The sequence below is a fragment of the Leucoraja erinacea genome, chromosome 9, assembly GCF_028641065.1.
Source record: "Leucoraja erinacea ecotype New England chromosome 9, Leri_hhj_1, whole genome shotgun sequence".
Classification (NCBI taxonomy): Eukaryota; Metazoa; Chordata; class Chondrichthyes; order Rajiformes; family Rajidae; genus Leucoraja; species Leucoraja erinaceus.
Window position 1 is genome coordinate 29,267,054 of NC_073385.1, and position 24,958 is coordinate 29,292,011.

The 24,958-nt window shown below is 43.2% G+C and overlaps 1 protein-coding gene across 1 annotated transcript; it reads right to left on the minus strand.

Annotated features, from left to right (window-relative positions):
• Positions 1-251: 251 nt before the first annotated feature.
• On the minus strand, positions 252-24,933 carry gmfb (glia maturation factor, beta). The gene is made up of 7 exons (XM_055640441.1): positions 24,796-24,933; positions 24,424-24,520; positions 17,131-17,180; positions 15,852-15,903; positions 10,107-10,187; positions 4,104-4,177; positions 252-2,870 (listed from the first exon to the last, which is right to left on the minus strand). The coding sequence occupies exons 1-7, from the start codon at positions 24,796-24,798 to the stop codon at positions 2,799-2,801; spliced, it is 429 nt and encodes a 142-aa protein (XP_055496416.1). The 5' UTR covers positions 24,799-24,933; the 3' UTR covers positions 252-2,798.
• Positions 24,934-24,958: the final 25 nt, after the last annotated feature.

Genomic DNA, 24,958 nt, shown 5'->3' on the forward strand with positions numbered 1-24,958 from the left:
TTAAGAAAATGCTTATATGGTTTAAGATTATTATTTTATATGGTTTAAAATTATACAAAGGCAATTTAGTTACATCAGTATTTTAAGTTTTCTTAATTCTCCCACCTGTAATGCGAGAACAGGATTGGATACAGCATCAGAGATGGAAACTATTGCATATTTTAAATCCTTGAAATGTTTGTTATCTGCTAGCGTTTGGTCATCCAGACTCATTCTAAAAGCATAGGGAGGGGTAAAGAGAGACATCACACTTGTGTACATATTAATCTTTATTTTGTACCCACAGAAAAAGACCCATGAAAATCAATAATTGCACCACAAACTTCTGTTACTATTAACCTTGTCACTTACTGCTAGCATCACACATAAGCATACTGAAGTGTCATGCCTCATTTCAGAATAAAGCATTCAATGAGCAGTACAATAATCGGGACAAAAAGGACTTAAAACAGTACAAAAGATTTGTCGTTAATTTTATGCATTTGTAGACCCAATAACAAATGTACATTTAGTGTTATCATGGTAAAGCACCCCAAGGCACTTCACAGCTTCTAAGGAAAAGAAAATTGAGAGTCACGTGATAGATTAGCACTAATGGTCAAAGAGCTGCTCTTTAAAGTTGTCAGTAAGGAGCAGAGTTACATTGAGAGTTTAAGGAAGGAATTAAACAGTCTGGAGGCTGACAGATAAGACATAGGCACCAATGCTGCTGCTTACAAGAGTCCACACCCAGAGAAGTACAAATATTTAGGTGGGATAAGGGGAGCAGCTCGTCATAGAAACAGAAGGGTGAGACCGGAGTATTTTTAAAACAAGGAAGATAATTGTAATATCGTAGTGTTGCTATATTGGAAGCCAATATAGGTCAGCTGTGAATGGTACTTTAAGAGAATTGGGATAGGGTTGCAGAATTCTACAAACCTAATTCCATAGAGGTGGCAGGTTACATTACCATGGCAAAATCCTGATGCAATAAAGGCATGAATGGATAACTAATATGATTAATCAATGAAAAATGCTCAAATTTTGCTACAATATAAAAGGCCATCATGCAAGTGCATTCGACATTTAACAATAGTTTGAGTATTAGTTTTAGGAAAGCATTGCAAGGAGTGAGCAGTCATTAATTCTATTTTCATATGTTATGAATTAGTCATGCAACAACAAAATGCATCAGGTGTATCAAAAAAAGTATCTTAAAAATATGTTGTGCAAAATAAAAACAGCACCACAAGTGTTAAAATCGCCCGTGTGGATTTAGAACAAGGCATACATTTTTCAGCTGTGTGCATTTTGGAATACTCATTAGAAAAAAGTAAGAAAGAGATTGTGTGAATGTTACTTGCCAAGATTCAGATGTTAATTGTAGTTTGAACATTTTTGCAAGTCTCCAAATTGCTTTTAACCAAATATAATGAAATTATATTTGCAGCTTCCATCGGAAGCATGCCATAGCATCATAACAATTGCCATTGCAATACATGAGGTACAGGCACATGCCTAATCAACTCAAGCACTGAAAGCATAAACTTTATAATTTACGCTGCATATTACAAATGGAATTTAAGATTTCATTGTAAAAACAAAACCCAATTAACCAATTACAAATTATTCAAATCAAGATGCAACTAGAATTATCTGAAACTCAAACAAGAGATTAAATCAATACTAGTATCCTAATGTAGACAATCTTTTTAAATTGTATTCATCAGATAACAGAAGGAGCAGAATGTTAAGTTAAAAAGGTGAACATTTAGTAACATCTTTAGAACATATATCAACAGGAATATGACCGGTGATGGTCTCAAACTTGAACTAAACACCCACTGAAAACATTTATTCTTGCAACTATTATTTTCCATTCAGTAGAATTTGACTAAATTTAACATTTTAAAACATGCTAATTAGAATTGGAGATGTGTTCCAGAAGGGATTATAATCTTAAACAAATTGTCTTTTTTTTTTTAAAAGTGCTCCTTTAAGAGAAAACCAATTAGCAATACAGCCAACACTTTACTTTCATAATTAAGTTCCAGAAGCAGACACAAATACCTTTCATTCTTCTCTGGGAAAATTAATTTGTTCGCAATGCTGAATGGGACTTTTGTTGGGAGAAGTACCTTAAATTTCCATCAAATATTAAATCACTAGACACTGACAGAGGCACCGGCCATGGTCATTTTGAGGGACTTTTAATGCTTTACTACAGTGCAGTGAAACACCAGGTGGGTTTAGATTGTGTTTTGTCACTTTGTTCAAACATTTCAATCTTTTTAAAAACAACACGAGAAACTGTTAGGATAACTGCTGGTTATAAAAAGCCTTGTGAAGTCATATAAGGGAATACAAAAACTATGGAAAATGGGTGGTGATGGAGAAAAGCCACAAAAGGTAAATGCACAAAAAGTTAAGGGCTTACAGTGAAACCAATACAATTAATGAATTTAGGGGGGTACGTTTACATAGCAGGCTTTTCAATATTCTTCAAGTTTTAAAATGAACCAAATCAAACCAGCAGTTATGAAATTTGCACGCACATAATCAAGCCAAAAGTAATAAAATAATATACAAGGCCCCATGTCTTGTCTAACTTTGCTGGTTTACACCACAAACAGAAAAAGGTTAAATGCTTGATAAGTTCATTTTCTTGGACATTCAACATTTTCACAGTGCTTAAATCTGAGTCAGCTTGGAACGAAGAGTATAAAAGTCATTTAATTTTCCAGTTTATATGTATATTTGAAATTTGAGCTCATGTTATTAATTCATAAAGTAAAATGCAATACTGTCACATTTTGCTAATGGAAAAATCCAAGTTTTTTGCAAAGCCACTCTTCAGTGAATTCTTCTGTATTTCGAATGTCAAACACCTGAAAGAAAAATATAGGCTACAATCAAATTGGCCTGAACATTTGATAACAAGTGTTTGTGAAGCAATTCAACAAGGATTATCAGCAAATATTGCTACAGACCAAATGTATACAAGTTAGAAAAAACTTTACAAGGTTATTTTAAAATATACCAAAAAAAGCTCTCAAGTTGTGCTCAAGTTTAAACTTCAATGGGAAAGTGTTCCTAGAATCTAAGGGTTCAGGAGAAGACAAAGAGGAATGATCATTGTCCCATCACTACTGAATGAATACATATTAATATTAAATCTTCAGACTCACGGGCCAACGTTAGTAGACAACACTTTTTACTTGTTTTTAATAATTGTTATTGTATACAATTTGAACGTTAAAAAAATCAGGACTGCAGGAACCTTGAAATGAAAAGATGAGCCAAGATTACTTTTGGACTCATCACCTTGCCTCCATCAGAGAAGCAGTTTCAAAATGTGTTCAGAGACAAATGTGCATTCAAGCAATCAGCAACAGAGACAGGAAATGCTTGTGTACTTGAATTTATCAGCTGTCATGGATGCTGGCTCAATTGCTCCACAGACTGGCCACATGAATACTGACCTACGCCGATGCTTCAAGATTCTAATAGAGTATTTTTTCCCCATTGGAGATGAGTAACATACATTGCTAACCGGATCACAGATATTTTGCATCGTAAATTGCATTAATACTCATCAAAGGAAAAACAACATCTCTTTTATACCACTTGACAATTATTTTGGAGTTAACCTGAGCTTACTGAACGGTGCTTCCAAAGAACTTAACTTGCGTTTTAGTTTAGTTTAGAGCTACAGCGAGGAAAGAGGCCCATCGGCCCACCGGGTCCGTGCCGACCAGCGATCCCCGCGCATTAACACTATCCTTTCTACCAAGCCAATTAACCTACAAACCTGTACGTCTTTGGAGTGTGAGGAAACTGAAGATCTCGGAGAAAATCCATGCAGGTCACGGGGAGAACGTACAAACTCCGTACAGACAGCACCTGTAGTCGGGATCGAACCTGGGTCTCCGGCGCTACATTCGCTGTAACAGCAACTCTACGGCTGCGCCACCGTGACTTTTACTAAAAGTCACCAAGAGTGAATGAAAATCTGAAGATGATCTTACCCCAGATAATCAACCGAGACAGATTTCTATCATCTTCCAAGATAAAAGCTGTGTAATTTAGTACTTATTTAAAAAAAAATTATAAACTCTCACCTTGCTAAAATCTGCTTCCTTCACCAGTCCAATTTTGCTACCAGCATAGATCATCTGCTGATCTGACTTGCATCCTAAAATGAAAGACACAAACCACAGTTTTGCCTGGAACCTGCTCACCTTTAAATCACAAACAGACTGTCGCACACATGGAAATAAATTGAATTTTGTTGGAGCCGTGCAGGAGTCCAGAGTAGGGACAGAAAAATAAAGAAACAGGGAATTGGAAGCACAGGATCACAGTCGCAGATATTTTAATTTTACAATTCGTCCACGACCTGAGTATTTCCAGCATTTTTAATAAACGTGATACATTCTTCACTTCAATTCAAGCATTGTTAATTTCTCTCTGTACTGCTCTCATTCATCCCTTTCTACTTGCACTCTCCCACACTGAGCAGCTATTCATTAATAAGCAAATATCACTCTCTGCCCCATCACTGACTTTCCCAATGTGTTTTCACCCTCTCTTTCCTGCAACTTAAAACTCAATAACTCCTTTTGCCAGTTCTGATGCAAAGTCATTGACCCAAAATATTAGGTCAATGCACTCCGACATACTGACTCTGGTACTGTGAGGCAGCAGTTCTACCAGCTGCACCACTCTGATTATACAATTCCCAGATGAGGAGAGATTAGGTCAACCAGGTTTGATCTAAATGAAACTTTATAAGTTCTGACGGTATGATAGACTGGATACAATGAGAATGATTCACCTAGCTGAGAGATCACAGTCTCAAGTTGCAGGGCAAGATTTAGGACAAAGACTAGGAACATTTCTCTTTGGAATGATGAATTTTCTACCACAGAGAGTTGTGGTCACCAAGTTCATCTAGAAATAGAGATAAACCTCTGGTGCAAAAGACCAGGAGGAAAGAGTGCAGGAATAAAAGGGCCACACCATCCACTCTTGGTCCTATTATACATTCCTGATTACTTGCACAGATACTGCAACGTAAAAAAATATCTTAATGCTGATTACACTGGAACCCCGCTTGGCGCCAATTTGTTACAACACTTATGATCCACCAATACCAACATTCACAGAAACATATTCCCCTGTACTTGGGGAGGAATAAAAAAATCTAGTCAGGCCATGCCCTGCTGTGTTAGGAACCTGGGTGCTGGTATCTTAGTTCAATGACCATCTTTGTAGGGTGCATGCCTAATGGTAATGTGTGGAGAGAATGAATGAGAGGGCAATACTAGCGAGGCAGATAACTCCGTTCAGCGATGCATGGCTCAGGGCTTCAGACTGCCCAGTGTGTTGTTGTGGAACAGCAGCATCACCTCCAATTTAACAGATGGTCCAGATAATATATCATTGGAGGAGGAGCCATCTTGGGGAACGGCTGCTAACCAGCAGCCGTCCGTTTAATCCATTTTTTTCCCCCAGTTTTTAGTAAGTCTTGTCTTTCGTTTGTAGGAGAAATGGACTTCTTAATGTGGGGAGAAGGAGGTAATCTTACTTCTAGGTCCCTACCTGGTCGGTGAGGCAGCTTTTTCTCCGGGCTGCCCGTCTTCGTGGCCTACCAGCGGGCTTGGAGCGCCGTTTCCTGGCCGGGACTGCCCAGCACCTCGGCTTTGGTGGCGGCACAGCGCTGGAGCGCTATCGTGGTGCGGAGCGGGCAATGCCCTGGGTCGCCGCGCTGGATTGACGCGCTGGAGCTGTGACCGCCGAGATCAACATCTCCGGGCTGCGGGTCTGCGGAGCGGAGCGGGCGGCACCGTCTTTAACATCGGGAGCCTGGGAGCTCCAACCCGGTGCGTCCCTGTCGGCTTCGGAAACCGACAATCCCCTGCTAGGAAGCGGCCGTTCCAGGTGGCCGAGCCACTGTGAGGACTCTCCCGACGCCGGGGCAACTCCACCTGGCCAGAACGGCCAGGAACATCGGGCCTCCGTAGAGGCAATAGCGGTGGCCTCAAATAGGCCTGACTTCTGGGAGAACTGGGGTTGGGGACTGGACTTTGTGTCTTCCCCCACAGTGGTAACCATTGTGGGGGGGATGATTTTTCTGTGTGTAGTTACTATGTTAGTCTGTGTCCAAGATGGCTGACGGAAGAGAGAGTGGACGCTGGCGTGCTTTAGCTGCCGCTGCTCTCTCTTCACATTGTGTTTTTTTATTTATTTTTATTTTATGTCTTTGGAGCGATTTCTATCTTTAATTTGTATATTGATGATGTCCTTATTATTTATTTTTCTCCGACTATATGTTTTTTTCTCTTCTGTTAATCTTTGTAAGGTGTCCTTGAGATTTGAAAGGCGCCCGAAAATAAAATGTATTATTATTATTATATCAGTCATTAGGACCTTAACAGCCATGGTTGGGATAGCAACGCAGCCCAGAGTGGGTGATAACTTCCATCAAAGTTATGCTTGATGAGTGGTATAGGATTCAAGAGGGAAACAGCTGTAATCTTATTGATTGGCGAAGCAGGCCTTTACTCTTCTCTTATAAAGGAGATAAGTCGTGGGAAGATAGGATAAAACGTGCGTCAGCTGCCTTGGTTCACAGCAGAAATGCCTGGGTGTGAAGAGAGAATATCTATTTTGACGGTCCATAGTGGGACATCGGAAGTACAGTTTAGAAAAATTTCATTGAATTAGATGTTTGGAAATTCTGAAGGTTCCAAAAACGATTGTTCCATTTGCAAGAATAACCATTGGCATCACATATACAAATACACAGCTAAGCACATACTGTTGGATACATGGTACTGATTTTATACACTGTAGGACTCCCACTCCAAATCCAAATATCTTCCATACAAGGGAGAGAAGGAAAGCTTCCGAGTACTTTGCAACATCACAGCTCTTTCAGGATTTCTACTTAATTACACAATAATATTTTAAGTGAGCATCATGCAAAGCCAGAGGTGCAGACACTGGAAACTTATTTTAAATATAAAATAATTAATTTGCAGTTGCATGTAGTTTGCCTTCCGCAGAACATAAACCTCCAACAATTTTAAATATGAAAACAATTCAGCATGTCCAAATTTGCCCTGAATAACTTCAGCAAATAATAATAATGCAATAGTTTCAAATTAGAATTTTTTGATTCTCTACAAGCCCAGGCACAATTATTTTAGGTCTGTACAAGTTGTGTTTTCATCAAGTATTACTTCAGAATACTGAAATCTTTAGAAAAACTAGTTCAAGTTCCCCCTACTCAATATTCGGCCACTCACCTGTTCCCCCAACGCAACCCGTTCCCCCAACGCAATATTCCACCACTCACCTATATCCCCCAACTGCGCAGACGCGGCTCATTTCCACTCATCCCCAACATTCCCTCCCCCTCCACCCTCTCTCTTCTTTCTCCTCTCATCCTCCTCTCCCCACTCCCTCTCAGTCCCTCCTTTCCCCTATCCTCAGTCACTCCCTCCCTCCCTTCATAACCCCTCTCCCCTTCTCTCCCAGCTCCACCACTCCTCACCTCCCCCCATCCCACTAAACACAATGTTTAAATAACATTAAACAACAATCCACGCCCTCTCCTCCTCCCCCCCCCCCCCCCCTCTCCTTACAAGAATGTAACAAATCTCTCATTGCACTGAGAGTCCTGTCATTTGTTAACATTGTAACAGGCTTCCCATTGTGACATCGTACTCTGCTAATGAGCAGTGCAGATGAAAGTGAAGTGCTTTTTGTAAAGTTTAACTTTCAAAATATACCATCAATCTGAACGAAAGTCGGTACAGCACACCACAGCACAATGGTGAGTAAGGTGGGGCAAAAATTGCAGCGCTATTGTGTACCGTTTTGGTGTAATTTCAGGATCACTCACAGACGGATCACGGACATACTAACAAACAAGATTGGAGTTTTAGTAACATACTAGACCAAATGGGACCCGAATCCCCCACGGGAGGCTTGGTCCCCTAACTCAACCCTTTGCCGAACGCAAGATGCCAACACTCCCCAGCCTCCCCAGCCTCGGACTTTAGAAAAAAATTAAAATTCACCCTTCCCTTCCTGTCCTGCCAGGAGCTGGAGTAAGTGTTGTATAATGGCAACATTGTTGCAAATGTTGGGTGGAGGACTGTGATATCCCATTCATGTAAAAAGTTGGTGGAAGCACAGTGTTCCTGTATTGCAACTTTGTTCGAAGAATTTTAACAGTAAAAATCTTGTTAAAAGTTGGCTTTTTTTTAAACCTAAAAATATCAAAAACATGAAATACAACATCAAATGTGAAGAAACTCGATACGAACGACCACGGGAAAAAGCCGAGTAAGATTCTGCAAAACATTTCACGCTGTTGTGTACCATTTTGATGTAGCTCCTGAGATCACAGACATACAAGTTAAGACTTTTAATAGTATACTAGACCAAGTGCAGACCTGTTGGGTCTGTTTCCCCAACGGCGTTTGTGTGGGGGGGGGGGGGGGGGGGGGGGGGCTGAGGCATCACACTCACATTAACCACCCCCCAAACACACAGGTGGGGGGAGGGGGGGGGGTGAGAAGAGGGAAGGGAGGGGAGAGGAAGAGGAGGAAACAGGACAGATTTGGGAGGGAAAGGACAGCGGGGTAGGGGGTGAGAGAGGGGGATGGGGAGAGAGATGTGGGTGAGGGGGGGGGATGGGGAGGGAGGGGAGGAGGGAGGGAAGGGAAGGGGAGAGGGGTGGGTGGAGAGAGGGGAAAGAGTGGGGAGGGAGAGTGGAGGGGGAAGGGGGAGAGAAGTGAAGTGAAGTGGAAGAGAGGGAGGAGAGAGGGATGGGGAGGGGAGAGAGATGTGGGGGGAGGGATGGGGACGGAGAGGAGGAGGGAGGGGTAAGAGTGTGGAGGGAGGGGGAGAGAGTGTGGAGGGAGAGGGGAGAGAGGTGGGGGGGAGAGAGGGGTGGGGGGGAGAGGGGGGATAGTGGGAGGGGGGGACAGGTGGAAGAGTGGGGAGGGTCAGAGGGGTAGGGTGAAGGGGTGGGGGGGGTGGGGAGGGAGGGGGGGAAGGGGGGGGAGAGAGAGGGGTGGGGGGGGGAAAGGGGGGTGGGGTGAGGGAGAGAAGTGGAAGAGTGGGGAGGGAGGGGTAGGGGGGGTGGTGGAAGAGGGACAGAGGGGTAGGGGAAGGAGGCGGGGAGAGAGGAAAGGGGATAGGGTAGAGAGTGAAGGGGGGTGGGGGAGAGAGGGATGGGTGGGAGAGGGAGAGGGGTGAGAAGAGGGAAACATAGAAACATAGAAATCAGGTGCAATAGTAGGCCATTCGGCCCTTCGAGCATGCACCTCCAGTCAATATGATCATGGCTGATCATCCAACTCAGTATCCTGTACCTGCCTTCTCTCCACACCCCCTGATCCCTTTAGCCACAAGGGCCACATCTAACTCCCTCTTAAATATAGCCAATGAACAGGCCTCAACTACCTTCTGTGGCAGTGAATTCCAGAGATTCACCACTCTCTGTGTGTAAAATTTTTTTCTCATCTCGGTCCTAGAAGATTTCCCCCTTATCCTTAAACTGTGACCCCTTGTTCTGGACTTCCCCAACATCGGTTTCTATAAGATCTCCCCTCAATCTTCTAAAATCTAGCGAGTACAAGCCGAGTCTATCCAGTCTTTCTTCATATGAAAGTCCTGACATCTCAGGAATCAGTCTGGTGAACCTTCTCTGTACTCCCTCTATGGCAAGAATGTCTTTGAGCATTGGGCATTGTGACATCACACAATGGAACGTTCACCATGGGCTGGGGCTCCTGCAAAGGCATATGTAAATGGATCCATTCCGATTGGATATATGTGAACATTGGGCATTGTGACATCACACGATGGAACGAATCAAAACGAAGAAAGGCAGCCGGAAGCCGGACGGACGGCAGGCATACAGTTTTATATAATAATAGATAGATAGATATAGATATTTTGCTTTATTCATAATCAATTTTGAAATTAAAAAAAATTACCAAATATAGAAAAGTTAAGACAAAAAACAGGATATAAAGATATAACAATAATGCTAATTGATGTGTTGACAAATTGAAAGAAAACTTGAGAAATTGACTACTTACCCACAGGACTGAAGAATATAAAGCACAGTGGATAGGAAATCCTTCCATCACTGTGTTTGTATCTGTAGCTATAAACTACAAATGTACCAAGTTAAGAAAATTATTATTTAAATAAGTATTTATCCACAAAGAGAGAAAAGTATTACAACATTTAAGATAGTGAAGCAATCCCTTCCAAATTCAAATGGGCCATGGGCCTTCCTTGCACATAATTGCTTTAGAATTATAATTAGGAAAATATCTTGTGGAAATGGATCACACACCAAGAACATTGGGATCATCAAATCTATCTGAAGGAAAATAAATAGACTTGCATATACTTGTTGATTTAGTTAAGCAACTTATGCACATGAATCCATTGAAATTCAAATGAAGAAATACTTGTAACCATTTCATAGGTTTTAATTTTATCCAACTACAGTGCCTTCCATCATAGGTTACACAAAAAAGCTGGAGAAACTCAGCGGGTGCAGCAGCATCTATGGAGCGAAGGAAATAGGCAACGTTTCGGGCCGAAACCCTTCTTCAGACTGATCGGGGGCGGGGGGGGGGGGGAAAAGAAAGGAAAAAGGAGGAGGAGCCCGAAGGCTGGGGGATGGGAGGAGACAGCAGGGGGACTGAGGAAGGGGAGGAGACAGCAAGGACTAACAAAATTGGGAGAATTCGATGTTCATGCCCCCAGGATGCAGACTCCCCAAACGGAATATGAGGTGCTGTTCCTCCAATTTCCGGTGCTGCTCGCTGTGGCCATGGTGGAGACCCAGGACAGAGAGGTCGGAGACGGAGTGGGAGTTGAAGTGCTGAGCCACCGGGAGGTCAGCTTGGTTATTGCGGACCGAGCGGAGGTGTTCGGCGAAACGATCGCCCAACCTCCGCTTGGTCTCACCGATATAGATCTGCTGACATCTAGGAGCAGCGGACGCAATAGATGAGGTTGGAAGAGATGCAGGTAAACCTCTGTCGCACCTGGAACGATTGCTTGGGTCCTTGAACGGAGTCGATGGGGGAGGTAAAGGGACAAGTGTTGCATCTCTTGCGGTTGCAAGGGAAAGTGCCCGGTACAAAGACCCGTCATTTATTTATTTGCCTCTGTACTCCACAATTTGAGATTTGTAATAGGAAAAAAAAAAAAAAAATCACATGTGGTTAAAGTGCACATTGTCAGATTTTAATGAAGGGTACTTTCATACATTTTGGACTCACCATGTAGAAATTACAGCAGTGTTAATATTATATATTTCAGGGCACCATAATGTTTGGGACACAGCAGTGTCATGTGAATGAAAATAGTCATGTTTAATATTTTGTTGCATATCCTTTGCATGCATTGACTGTTTGAAGTCTGCGTTTCATGGACATCACCAGTTGCTGGGTGTCTTCTCTGGTGATGCTCTACCAGGCCTGTATTGCAGCCATCTTTAGCTTATGCTTGTTTTGGGGGCTGGTACCATTCAGTTTTCTCTTCAGCATATAAAAGGCATGCTCAATTGGGTTCAGATCGAGTGATTGACTTGACCACTCAAGAATTGACCATTTTTAGCTTTCAAAAACTCCTTTATTGCTTTAGCAGTATGTTTGTGATCATTGTCTTGCTATAGAATGAACCGCCGGCCAATGAGTTTTTAGGTATTTGTTTGAACTTGAGCAGATAGGATGTGTCTATACACTTCAGAATTCTTTATGCTATTACCATCAACGGTTGTATTATCAATGAAGATAAGTGAGCCAGTACCTTCAGCAGCCATACATGCCCAGGCTATAACACCCCCACCACCGTGTTTCACATGAGGTGGTATGCTTTGGATCTTGGGCAGTTCCTTCTCTCCTCCATACTTTGCTCTTGCCATAATTCTGATATGTTAATCTTCGTCTCATCTGCCCACAAGACCCTTTTCCAGAACTGTGGTTGTTCTTTTAAGTACTTCTTGGCAAACTAACCGGCCCATCCTATTTTTGCAGCTAACCAGTGGTTTGCATCTTGCAGTGTAGCCTCTGTATTTCTGTTCATGAAGTCTTGTGTGGACAATGGTCATTGACAAATCCACACCTGACTCCTGAAGAGTGTTTCTGATCTGTCGGACAGGTGTTTGGGGATTTTTCTTTATTATCGAGAGAACTCTTCTGTCATCAGTTATGGAGGTCTTCCTTGGCCTGCCAGTGCATTTGCAATTAGTAAGCTCACCAGTGCTCTCTTTCTTCTTAATGATGTTCCAAACAGTTGTTTTTGGTAAGCCTAAGGTTTGGCTGATGTCTCTAACAATTTTATTCTTGTTTCTCAGTCTCAATAGCTTCTTTGACTTTCATTTGCATGTTGATAAACAGCAATAAAAGTTTCCAAAGGTGATGGAAAGACTGGAGGAAAGACTAGGTGCTGAGAGCTTTCTTATACTTGAATTAAGGAGGCAATTAAACACACCTGAGCAATTACAAACACCTGTGAAGCCATGTGTCCCAAACATTATGGTGCCCTGAAATAGGGGGGGGGGGGGGGGGGGGAGAGGGGGCTATGTATAAACACTGCTGTAATTTCTACATGGTGAAACCAAAATGTATAAAAATGGCTTTTATTAAAATCTAACAATGTGCACTTTAACCACGTGTGATTTTTTTTCTATTACAGATTCAGATTCAGATTCAGATTCAATTTTAATTGTCATTGTCAGTGTACAGTACATAGACAACGAAATGCATTTAGCATCTCCTTTGAAGAGCGACATAGCAAACGATTTTGAATTAAAAAAATAAATAATAAGTGTCCGTGGGGGGGGGGTGATTGGCAGTCACCGAGGTACGTTGTTTAGTAGATTGACAGCGGCCGGAAAGAAGCTGTTCCTCGACCTGCTGGTTCGGCAACGGAGAGACCTGTAGCGCCTCCCGGATGGTAGGAGGGTAAACAGTCCATGGTTGGGGTGAGAGCAGTCCTTGGCGATGCTGAGCGCCCTCCGCAGACAGCGCTTGCTTTGGACAGACTCAATGGAGGGGAGCGTGGAACCGGTGATGCGTTGGGCAATTTTCACCACCCTCTGCAATGCCTTCCGGTCGGAGACAGAGCAGTTGCCATACCATACTGTGATGCAGTTGGTAAGGATGCTCTCGATGGTGCAGCGGTAGAAGTTCACCAGGATCTGAGGAGACAGATGGACCTTCTTCAGTCTTCTCAGGAAGAAGAGACGCTGATGAGCCTTCTTGATCAGAGTAGAGGTATTGTGGGTCCAAGAGAGGTCATCGGAGATGTTGACTCCCAGGAACCTGAAGCTAGAAACACGTTCCACCTCCGTCCCGTTAATGTGGATGGGGGTGTGCGTGCCGCCTCTGGACTTCCTGAAGTCTACAATGAGCTCCTTGGTCTTCTTGGAGTTAAGGGCCAGGTTGTTGTCAGCGCACCATGCTGCTAAGTGCTGGACCTCCTCCCTGTAGGCCAGCTCATCGTTGTTGCTGATGAGGCCAATCACCGTTGTATCATCTGCATACTTGATGATGGTGTTAGTACCATGTACAGGTGTGCAGTCATAGGTGAAGAGGGAGTAGAGGAGGGGGGGCTCAGCACGCAGCCCTGAGGGACGCCGGTGTTCAGGGTGAGGGTTGAAGAGGTGTGCTTGTCTAACCTCACAGACTGGGGTCTGTTGGTTAGAAAGTCCAGTATCCAGTTGCAGAGGGAGGGGTCGATGCCCAGGTTACCGAGTTTGGTGATCAGTTTTGATGGAATAATGGTGTTGAATGCTGAGCTGTAATCGATGAACAGCATTCTTACATAAGTGTCTCTGTTGTCAAGGTGGGAGAGGGCGGAGTGAAGTGCCGTTGAGATGGCATCCTCCGTACTCCTGTTCTTGCGATAGGCAAACTGATAGGGATCCAGTGTGGGGGGTAGGCAGCTTTTGAGGTGTGCCAGGACCAGCCTCTCGAAGCACTTGGTGATGATGGGGGTAAGTGCAACTGGGCGGGAGTCGTTGAGGCTTACAAATCGCAAATTGTGGAGTACAGAGGCAAATAAATAAATGATGGGTCTTTGTCCCAAGCATTATGGAGGGCATTGTATGCTATTGGGATTGGTTTACTATTGTCGCATGTACTGCTTTACAGTAAAAAAAACTGTTTTGTATGCTATCAAGGCAGATCATACCATACATGAGTGCAATCATACCATGCACAAGTACAACAGTTAGTCCAAAAATAGAAAGGGAACAGAATGCAGAATATTGTGCTACATTTACGGAGAAAGTATAGGTTAAAGTACAAGGGCTACAATGAGGTGTAGTGTACAATGAGGGGGGTTGTGTGGTGTGGTGTGGGGGGGGGGGGGGGGGTGTGGTGGTGGGGGGGGGGGGGGGGTGGTGTGGTGTGTGTGGGGGGTGGTGTGGTGTGGGGAGAGGGGGGGTGGTGTGGAAGGGGGAAACTTTAATTCTTAGTCCCCTACCTGGTCGGAGAGGCAGCATCCCTCCAAGCTGCTTCTTCGCCCCGTCCTCGCGGCCTGCCATCAAGAGCGAAGCGGCGTTTCCTGTCGGAACCGGCTGGGACTACAGCTTTGGCGGCGGCGCAGTGCTGGGATACCAGCGGGGAGCGGGCGATGCCTTACCGGGTCGCCGTGCGGTAAGCTCCGGAGCGTTGTGGCAGCCGACTCCCAACATCGCGGAGCTGGGGCAGCGGGCGTCCAGCCGCTGGCGGCGCTGGATTTGGAGCGCCGCGGAGCCAGGGATCGAGTTCGCCGGGGTCGGTGCTCCAACCGGCGCGGCCTGAGGGCTACGAGTGCCCTGGTCTCCGGGGAGGAGGCAGCCGCTCCAGACTTTCCTAGCCGCTGAGGAATTGTTTCACCCGACGCTGGAGTTCACGGCAAGAGGGCCCTGAAAATCATCGGACTGGCTATTGCATGTAAGTATATTTTCATGTGTTTAGCTTAGTTTGGGCCAGTTTATGTTTAAAGTTTTACTTAATGTTTTATCTTTTTTTTAAATTATTTATTCGGCGGATTCAAGAATCCCCGAGCTAGGCCACCTAAGGCCATGTAGCCCCGCTAGGGTGACAAGAGAGCACTACCTCCCTCACCGATTAACTTCCAGGATCGAGGCGCAAACTCGCGACCACGAGCCGAGCACTCTGCCACCGAGTCACCCGGTCCCCTGTAATGTTTTATCTAAAAAACGTTAAAATCTACGCTAAAAATCTTCCATTCCGAAATCCAGCTGGCATCTACTAATTCTGTGAAGCGTATAAATGGGTAATGTAAAAGCAATCAGAGATGGCTGCAAACAGCATTGCAAGTTATTACTTGTTTAGGTTTATAGTCATGTTTGCCAAGGTAGAATGAAAATAATTTGTTTGTGAGGTATACAATCAAATCAGATATTATTATTCTGGTAGAAGGAATAAAACCATAGACTATTTTCTAAATGGGGGGAAAACTCTGAAATCGGAGGTGCAAATGGATTTTGAAGTGCTGGAACAGGACTCCCAAACGTTTTACTTGCAGGTAGTGTTGGGAACATAAGAAATGCTAAGACAATAATAGCTTTCATTTTGTGATGACTAGAAAATAAAAAAGCAAGGATGTAATGCTGAGGCATTATAAGGGGCTTACTCTTCAACTTAAAATCTGTTTCACTTCTAACTTAACTCCAATTCAGTGAAAGTTCATTGAACTGAAACATTAACTGATCCTTTCTCCACGCATGCAGCCTAACCTGCTGAGTTTTTAGAGAATTTCCTCCTTTTATCTACAATATCCAGCATATACACATCTTTCAAAAGGATATCTAGGTTGTTGGTCAGGTAGTTCATTCTGGAGTTCTTCTGGAGAAATATCCTAAATGAATGCACAGCATAAATTATATACACCAGACTTGCAATATTATTTGCTGCAACAAGCACTTAACTTCAAAATCCTATATGCACACATTTTAATGACTCCCCTCCTCATTCAAGATGCATTTGTTCAAACCCGGGTGCGGCTTCAGTCATGACACCCATCGTCCTGTCATTTCCATTATTAGTCAGATAAATTCATGACAACCAGTCTTTCTCAATGTGTTGCACTTTAGGATACTAAATGCATGAGGAAAGTACCCAATTAATGACAAGCCCCTTAACAGCATTGATATAGAGTCATGCAGGGTGGAAACATGCCCTTCGGCCCAACCTCCTCACTCCGACCAACATGTCCCATCTACACTGGTCCCATCTGCCTGCATTTGGCCCATATCGCTGCAAACCTGTTCTATCATATACAGAGGGATCTTGGGTCTAAGTCCGTAGCTCCCTGAAAGTGGCAACACAAGTAGATAGTGCAGTAAAGAAGGGGGTATGACATGCTTGTCTTCACTCATCAGGCATTGAGTATAAGAGTCAGGAATTCATGATGCAATTCCATAAGACTTTGGTTAGGACGCAGTTAGGTGCAGTTCCAGTCAGGAAGAATGTGGAGGCTTTAGAGAGAGGTTTACCAGTTAGTTGCCTGGATTTGGAGATATTAGCTATAAGGAAAGCTTGGATAGACTTGGATTGTTTGCTCTGGATCACCAGTGGTTGAGGAAAGTTCTGTTAAGATATAACATTAAGAGAGGGATAGAAAGGGTAGAACGTTTCTCCCTACCACCCCGCCTCCTCCTCCATCCCAACATGCAATGTCAAAGACTATAGCGCATGTCTTCAAGATGAGAGGGACAAAGTTTAATGGCGATGTGAGAGGCAATTGTTTTCACACAGAAGGTGGTGAGTGCCTGGAATGCATTGCCGGGGTGGTGGTAGAGGAGGAGACATTTAGGAACCTTTTGGATAGGCACAGGGATACACAGGGGATGGAGGGATATGGATCACATGCAAGCTCAGGAGATATGTTCATCTTGGCATCATGTTCGGCATTGACTGTGAGTGAATAAGCCTGTTCCTGCGCTGTACTGTTCCATTCTCTAAGTAATCAGTCTGCAGTAAATATGAGCAGCTTTTAACCAATTCCCACCTCCTCTCCCACATTATGGTCAAAATTTGAATTAAAAACACCTCCTACTCAAAATAATGATGAAAAGATACTGACCTCATGCTCTTCATCCAGTACCACCATCTGTTGCTCACGATCGATCTTCACTGTGACAAAAAGTATCAAGTTAGAAACGCTTTCTCTGTAAAACAAAACAAATGAAAGCTAATCTTCCATGGAGTTTAGTCCATCTTAGCCTGCAGTCGCATCTTGTGATGGAATAATGCTTCTTTGGCTACAGAAGGTGGAATTATGTGTGACCAAAAAGTAATGTGGTGATGAAGTGTGATCATAGGATTAAACAGTTTCAGCAACCAACTGCCCCTCAATCCACTCCAAAGCGAAGGGTGACCAGGACATGCTCACTTTAAGCAGGCAGCTAAAGATTGTCCTAAGGTCAGCTAGAGGAGTGTGGGCAAGTCTGCATCTCTGTGGCTAAGGGAACCATGGGAGTGAAAAGCAATCAGGAAGCAGCTCCAGAGTGGGCAACGGGTCGTCTGAGACCTTGTAGTGGTGGAGGAAGGGGGTGCAGGGAACTGGCCAACAAAAGGAATGGAACGAGGGGGGCATCAAGGTATTTTGGAGATGCACCAAGGACCAGATGATACATGTGCTTGTCCACTGTGTTTCTCACCCATCTATGTTTTTGTATTCATTCAGCATGGATAGGCTTGAGTACGTATCCACAGATGTATGAAAGCCATGCCTGGGCTACAGAGCCTGCACTCAAATGGTCTTGGACCTCATAACAATTGAGCCAAGACTTCATCGTGTCGAATCTGTCGTGTAGTCAACCTGTAACAACCTCTCCATTCAGAGGAAATTATGCACTGCATTGTCCATTCATCAGAACCAGAATAAAATAAAAAACATTCGTGAAACCAAGAACAAAAATGTGTACAAACAACTATTTTAGCACACAGAATAAATGCGGCTACTAGGGCCCTTTTTCTCTGCCTAAAGTCATCAATAAAAATAGGCCATAATCAGAATGGCGTACTAAAAATATTATTGCTCCTCAGATCTCTTTGATGATTTGTCAGTTTTATTCTATTATGGGCCTTTTGTAATATAGTAGAAACATTTGCCGTTAGTATGCATGTAATTAAAATACTATTCCCATCAAGTTTACATTCTCCATCATGTGCTGTTCACCATTTCTGAAGCATGTTCAGTGGAAAGAAATCTCCATTGAAGTGTCATGGACAAAGCTCACTGACATTAGTGAGGAATTTGCTCTTAAACAGTACATTCTCCACCCAGTCACATCTCTAAAGGGCATCTCTTCATTAGAGAAGGTCCCCGGAGCGGAACCCGAATAACAGACAATCAAAAATGAAGCAAACAAATTCATCAGGCACATTACCGCCTACTGCTATATTCACTAAATGTTAATTGGTATTTCAACAGATTGCACTATAACTCTCAAATTCAAGATACATGACTTGCCACATTAAGCGTATGAACAAACTTAAAAGCAATGTTTACATATCAGTTCATGGTTTGTTGCTGAAAATCATAGAGCACCTCAATTTTCAGTTGGGTTCAAAACCAAAGAAAAATACCAATCTGGATGGCACGCATAAAGAAATTGGCAAGAATGTACAAAATAGTAGCAATTAGCTTTGTCATAATTCTTAAGAAATATGAAGCTTGCTTTAAAAACTGACTGCAACGTATCATGGCATTATTTGAGAACGGAACACAATATAAATTTGTTTTTATATATTGGCTTGCAGATTTTTGTAAATGTTTTTTTTTGCTTTTATAATAATTGAAATATCGATGCACTTGCAACCACAAGTTGAACTTTGTGCAAATGACGAAAGGAGATAGATTTTTGAGAGCATTTGAGACATAGCCCCCAATAGTGGCATTACTAAATTAGACAATGACCTAAAGAAGAGAATAAGAATAGCACCACTCTGAAGAGTGGAATGGCAGGACTGGAGGAGTAAGAGTATAAGGATTTTTTTTTTTTTTTTTAAATAGCAGAGAGCACACAAAGTTTTCTACCCAAACTAACATATCCAACATCCATTGATTTATGTGGGAAAGGAGATCATAATATAAAAATAATTTGAACATGAGCACAAGAGATACAATCAAATGGAAACATACCACATCAGGATCACATTAAATAAGTGTGTACAAGAGGTTGTGGGCAAAATAACAATTTGGAGGAGAGAGGAACAACGTTCATGTTATTTCTTCAAAATAGGTATCATTCATCGCAAAGGAAAAGGGAGCAATACTTTTTTGAAAAAAGGAGATTCATAAGAGTGGGATCAACAGGTAGAAATATAGTTTTGGTTTAAAAAGTCAAATTATAAAGATTCTTACTTAAAATCTGGTTTCCTATAAAATAAAAATACACGGTTTGCCAAAATTGGGAATGCATTGGTCCAATCTACACCATGAATAATCTAAAGTTCTATTAAACCTAATTCTGGAGATCACTCAAGTCTTGAAGCATGCAAGGCTTATTTCACCACGGTCAGGGGTCTGAACCCCAAGAATATTAGAAAAGAATGCATCGGTCTAACTGTTAAAGTTGTTTTGAGCATCTCCCATTGTTTCAAATAATGGCAAATATTGGTTATTTTATTTTCTCATGTACCATCTCCAACTTTGGCTTTTCTTCAGTTAGTCACCCTAGTTTTAATCAAACATATGCCCTAGGTTATAATAAAAGCAGACACTACACTTGTGCTTGGTCCACCAAACCATATATATATATATAATCATATAACAATTACAGCACGGAAACAGGCCAACTCGGCCCTTCTAGTCCGTGCCGAACACTTATTCTCCCCTAGTCCCATCTACCTGCACTCAGACTACAACACTCCATTCCTTTCCCGTCCATATACCTATCCAATTTATTTTTAAATTATAAAATCGAACCTGCCTCTACCACTTCCACTGGAAGCTCATTCCACACAGCTACCACTCTCTGAGTAAAGAAGTTCCGCCTCATGTTACCCCTAAACTTCTGTCCCTTAATTCTCAAGTCACGTTCTCTTGTTTGAATCTTCCCTACTCTCAATGGGAAAAGCTTATCCACGTCAACTCGGTCTATCCCTCTCATCATTTTAAAGAGCTCTATCAAGTCCCCCCTTAACCTTCTGCGCTCCAAAGAATAAAGACCTAACTTGTTCAACCTTTCTCTGTAACTTAGTTGCTGAAACCCAGGCAACATTCTAGTAAATCTCGTCTGTACTCTCTCTATTTTGTTAACATCCTTCCTATAATTAGGTGACCAAAATTGTACACCATATTCCAGAATTGGCCTCACCAATGTCTTGTGCAATTTTAACATTACATCCCAACTTCTATACTCAATGCTCTGATTTATAAAGGCCAGCACACCAAAAGCTTTCTTTACCACCCTATCTACATGAGATTCCACCTTCAGGGAACTGTGCACAGTTATTCTTAGATCCCTCTGTTCAACTGCATTCCTCAACTCACTACCATTTACCATGTACGTCCTATTTTGATTTGTCCTGCCAAGATGTAGTACCTCACACTTATCAGCATTAAACTCCATCTGCCATCTTTCAGCCCACTCTTCCAAATGGCCTAAATCTCTCTGTAGACTTTGAAAATCTACTTCATTATCCACAACACCAAAGCCTGCTGGATCCCCGGTTGAGAACAGTTTTAACCCCTCTTCCCATTCTGACAGGACCGGCCTTATGACGATTGGACCGATTTTTCCAAATTGCCCGCGTTAATTTTCCGTATATCATATGGAAATACAAATTTGCTTTGTTCAATAAAGAATTTTTAAAAATAATTCGCCATACGGAGTTTTTTACAAAACGAACATGGATAATAACCGCTGCACGGCCATCAGACACAAACGATGTGTTAACTACTACTGTAACACTTGTTAACAGCCAGTAGTTAACAAGTAGTTATACAACGTGTCATCAATGCTCTGATCCACATTCCTCAGTAAATGTAATTGTGTTTTGAACAAGTATTAATGACGCTGCGTTCCTTTGAATACAATTCACGCGACGTCATTAACACTTGTTCAAAACAGATTTACATTTACTGAGGAATGTAGATCGATGCATTGATGACACATTGAGAATTTCTTAAAACTCACCATCATGATTGAGGACTTCTTCTTGGTGAGCTTCTTAGTCTGCAGCAGGTTAGTCATTCAATTTACCTACCGACCCACGTTGTGTCTCTCTGTCTGTCTCTCTGTCTCTCCCTCCCTCTTCCGCTCCATCTCGTCTCTCTCTAGCTCTCTCGGCATTCCCGGAATCATAGATGTTTTGCGGTAGACAAATATGCTGGAGAAACTTAGTGGGTGAGGCAGCATTTATGGAGCGAAGGAAATATGCAACGTTTCGGGTCGAAACCCTTCTTCAGACCTGGCCCAAAACATTGGTTATTTCCTTTGCTCCATAGATGCTGCCTCAAGCCCTGTCCCACTGTGCGAGTTCACCCAAGAGCTCTCCCGAGTTTAAAATCTCTGTGTAGCATCTCTGTCCCCATCTTCAAATTCCCACTTTGAAATAAAATACAACTTTCAACTTAAAAATTTCGCAGCAAGATCGCGATTAGTCGAGTCCCACGCATTTTCAATCATCGTTCGATTCAGTGTAATTTTCACACCTGGTTGATGTAGTTTTTTTTAAAGATACAGTGCATTACAATAAATTGTTTCAAGCATACCCGGTACTAAACGCACGAACATTAAGGTGGTTACTGATGTTACAAACAGTTATAAATGAATATAATTTCAAAGTGAAATAGGAGGTTTTCGTGGAAAGAATATTTAACCAGAATACAAGGTGAGGTCGCTGCAAATTGCTCACTTAAAACAATACGCCATCAGCTCAGGATTGTTTCTTAGCCCTCTGACAGGTGTTTCAATCTAACCTCGTAGCTCGCTGTTAATCGATTCATAGCTATTAATTTTCATTCCTGGTCCGTATCGAACTTCTCCAAATGCAAATGCTTCAAGTTACGCTTCTTGTGTGGTGGTAAGAGGGGGGGGGGGGGGGGGGGGGGGGGGGGGGGGGGGGGGGAAGATGCTAGGATAAAATACCATATATTTGCATTTATATAGCAATCCTGCTGCGAAATGTTTAAGTCGAAAGTTGTATTTTATTTCAAAGTGGGAATTGGAAGATAGGGACAGAGATGCTACAGAGATTTTGATAGGAAGGAAACGTTACAGCAGCTAAGTAAAAGATTGGTCAAATGGTAGGTTCAATGAAGATCTGGCGAGGGGGATTGGGGGTGGGGGAAAAGTATCTATAGCTTGGGACTTGCCTAAATGAGTACTGAGATGGATTAGCATTCCACCGAATTTCTTAGACAATAATACTTTTTATGCAATTATCACAACATTTTGCTGGATCAACGGGCTATGTATGGTACATGCTCGTAAATTAGTAAAACAAATGTTCTTCTTTAAATACTGTTGTTTCTGGGATGGGGTGACTGATAATAAATAACCTACATTCTATATTTTGTCATAATGTGGCTGAAAAGATTGCATATTTTGTGATATTTATTGACATAGAAAGATACAACTGAGTTTGGGCAAGATATTACCTTGCGGTTCTAAAGTGGGAAGCGGTTGTAAAAGGACAGCCGAGGGTCGGCCGGGGATCATCCAGCTCAAGAGCAGGTCAGCGGGCGATGGATAACAGGTGGGCGGTGGAGCTTACTCCATATGTCAGGGCGAGTAACCTCAATTGATCCCTTGTTCGCGCTGACACAGGAATAAGCTCCACCGCCCTCTGTAATGTTATCCATCACCCGCTGACCCGCTCCACTCTATGATCTTTGCTCTTGAGCTGGTTCCCTCACTGTTCAGATGGAGAGCACTGCCAGAGATGAGCGGGCCGGCAGAAGGCGCTGAGATGGCAGTCGGTTCCGCTGTCCAGTGATGGAGGCTGCTCGTAGCCACGCGCGCTGCTTCCCTCCCCGGCCACAACGCGGTAACTCCGCGCCCGGAGCGCCGCGTGAGTTACTGGCATGAACCCGACCCCTTCCTTCTCAACGCTCCTGCCCTCCCCGCAACCTTACCCCTGTCTAGACTCCTCACACGCTGTGAAAGGAACTCTCCCCCCAATTGGTCCCTTGATTAGTTGAACTAGTATTGTCATTGAATAAGATGTCAACTGATTCATGTTGTCCCGGTGTGCTCCCGTTTTTCCCACCATCTTTCCACCTGCCGTCACCCTCCACCCATTCAGTAATTCAGAAAGAGGGAGACTTGGAAGCCGTGGGAAAATTGAATTGTTACTTTATTTATTTTTATTTTTACGGAGTGAACAATCTGCGCATGCGCAGTTTAAGATTTTTTGTCACATTACTCACGACACGCGACTCATTTATAATTATTTATTTATATTTCTGTGGAATTTTTTCCCAATTGGGCCCCGCACCTCCTAAGGCCAGCCCTGCATTCTGACCTTCTCTATCCTGGCCCAACTCCACTGCCAACGTGAGGCCATATACAAAGTGAAGGAACAGCTCCTCATATTCTGTGTGGGTAATTTATTTCTCCAATTCTAGGTAATTAATCTACACACACCCACCCCCACTATTTCCTGTGGCCCATCTGGAGTTGCACACAGTTCTCCCTTTCCCCTTCCACCAATATTCCTTCGTGATTCACATTTCATGCCACTTATATCCTTATCTCCTTCTTGTCTTTTCAGCTCTGGCCTTTGCCCAACCATCTGCCGATCAACCAGCACCAGCACCCCCCCCCCCCCCCCCCAACCCCCCTGTATCCACCAATCACGTGTAAGAAGGAACTGCAGATGCTGGTTTAAACTGAAGAAAGACACAAAAAGCTGGAGTAACTCAGCAGGACAGGCAGCATCTCTGGAGAAGGAATGGGTGATGGGTCCCGCTGAGTTACCCCAGCTTTTTGTGTCCATCCATCAATCACTGCCCAGGCTTAGTCTTGTCCCCACCTCTGTCTTCCTACTAGTCAGACTGAAGGTTGTCGACCTGAAATGTCACCTATTCATATTCTCCAGCATTTTGTGCCCTTTTCTACAATGATCCACGTGATACTCTCCATCCGTCCAGTCCAGTCCCCATTACTAGGTTCAGCAGCAAATTATTCCACTGGCGTGTTAAATGTTGGATTTAAAAGAATCCCATCCTTCATCCATACTACATCTCTTTCAAAGGATACATTCAATGGATGGTGGATTATAAATTCGATGTCACCTCTAAATTTCCGCAGTATTTTTAATGTTGTATGAGGTTGGATTAGGGCGTGGCAGGGCTGAATTTTTAACCCCGAGGCAGGGTGCAGCACTTTACAGAATTAACTGTGTAACACATGGTACTTACTGACGAGGGCCGCATTTGTTGTCTCTTTGCGAAAACGGAATTTTTTAAGCTTTTCCAACAGCTGTTCGTCGACTCCGCACAAACTCACTGGGCAGCTCTGCGGTGGGAAGAGGGATGGGGAGAAGAGTGGGGAAAACAAGCGCGGCACATTACACATATAAAAAGGTAAATATATCCAGAATTAACCACAATCCAGTCGTTTGAAATAATTTTCGAGCTGGCTTCCATGAATACGATTAAAACCAGGGGACGTAACAAGAATATAATTGTTGGATTCCAAGCCCTGTAAACGTTGTTCTGCCAGTCGGCGGGTGAGAAACTGCCTAGCCGGGGGTTGCCACACACTATCCCCCAATAGTATCCAGTTCTCACCATTTTCCTGTTCTCTTCCCGACACTTTCTTGATCCCGGTTCCTGCTCTCCCTTCTGCTCTCTGCAACCTCGTGATGCGCACAGGAAACCAATCAGCAACTGGGTTCATGTCCCTCCTTTCAATGACATCATCTGGAGATCTGGGATGAGAGAAAAGGAAGGA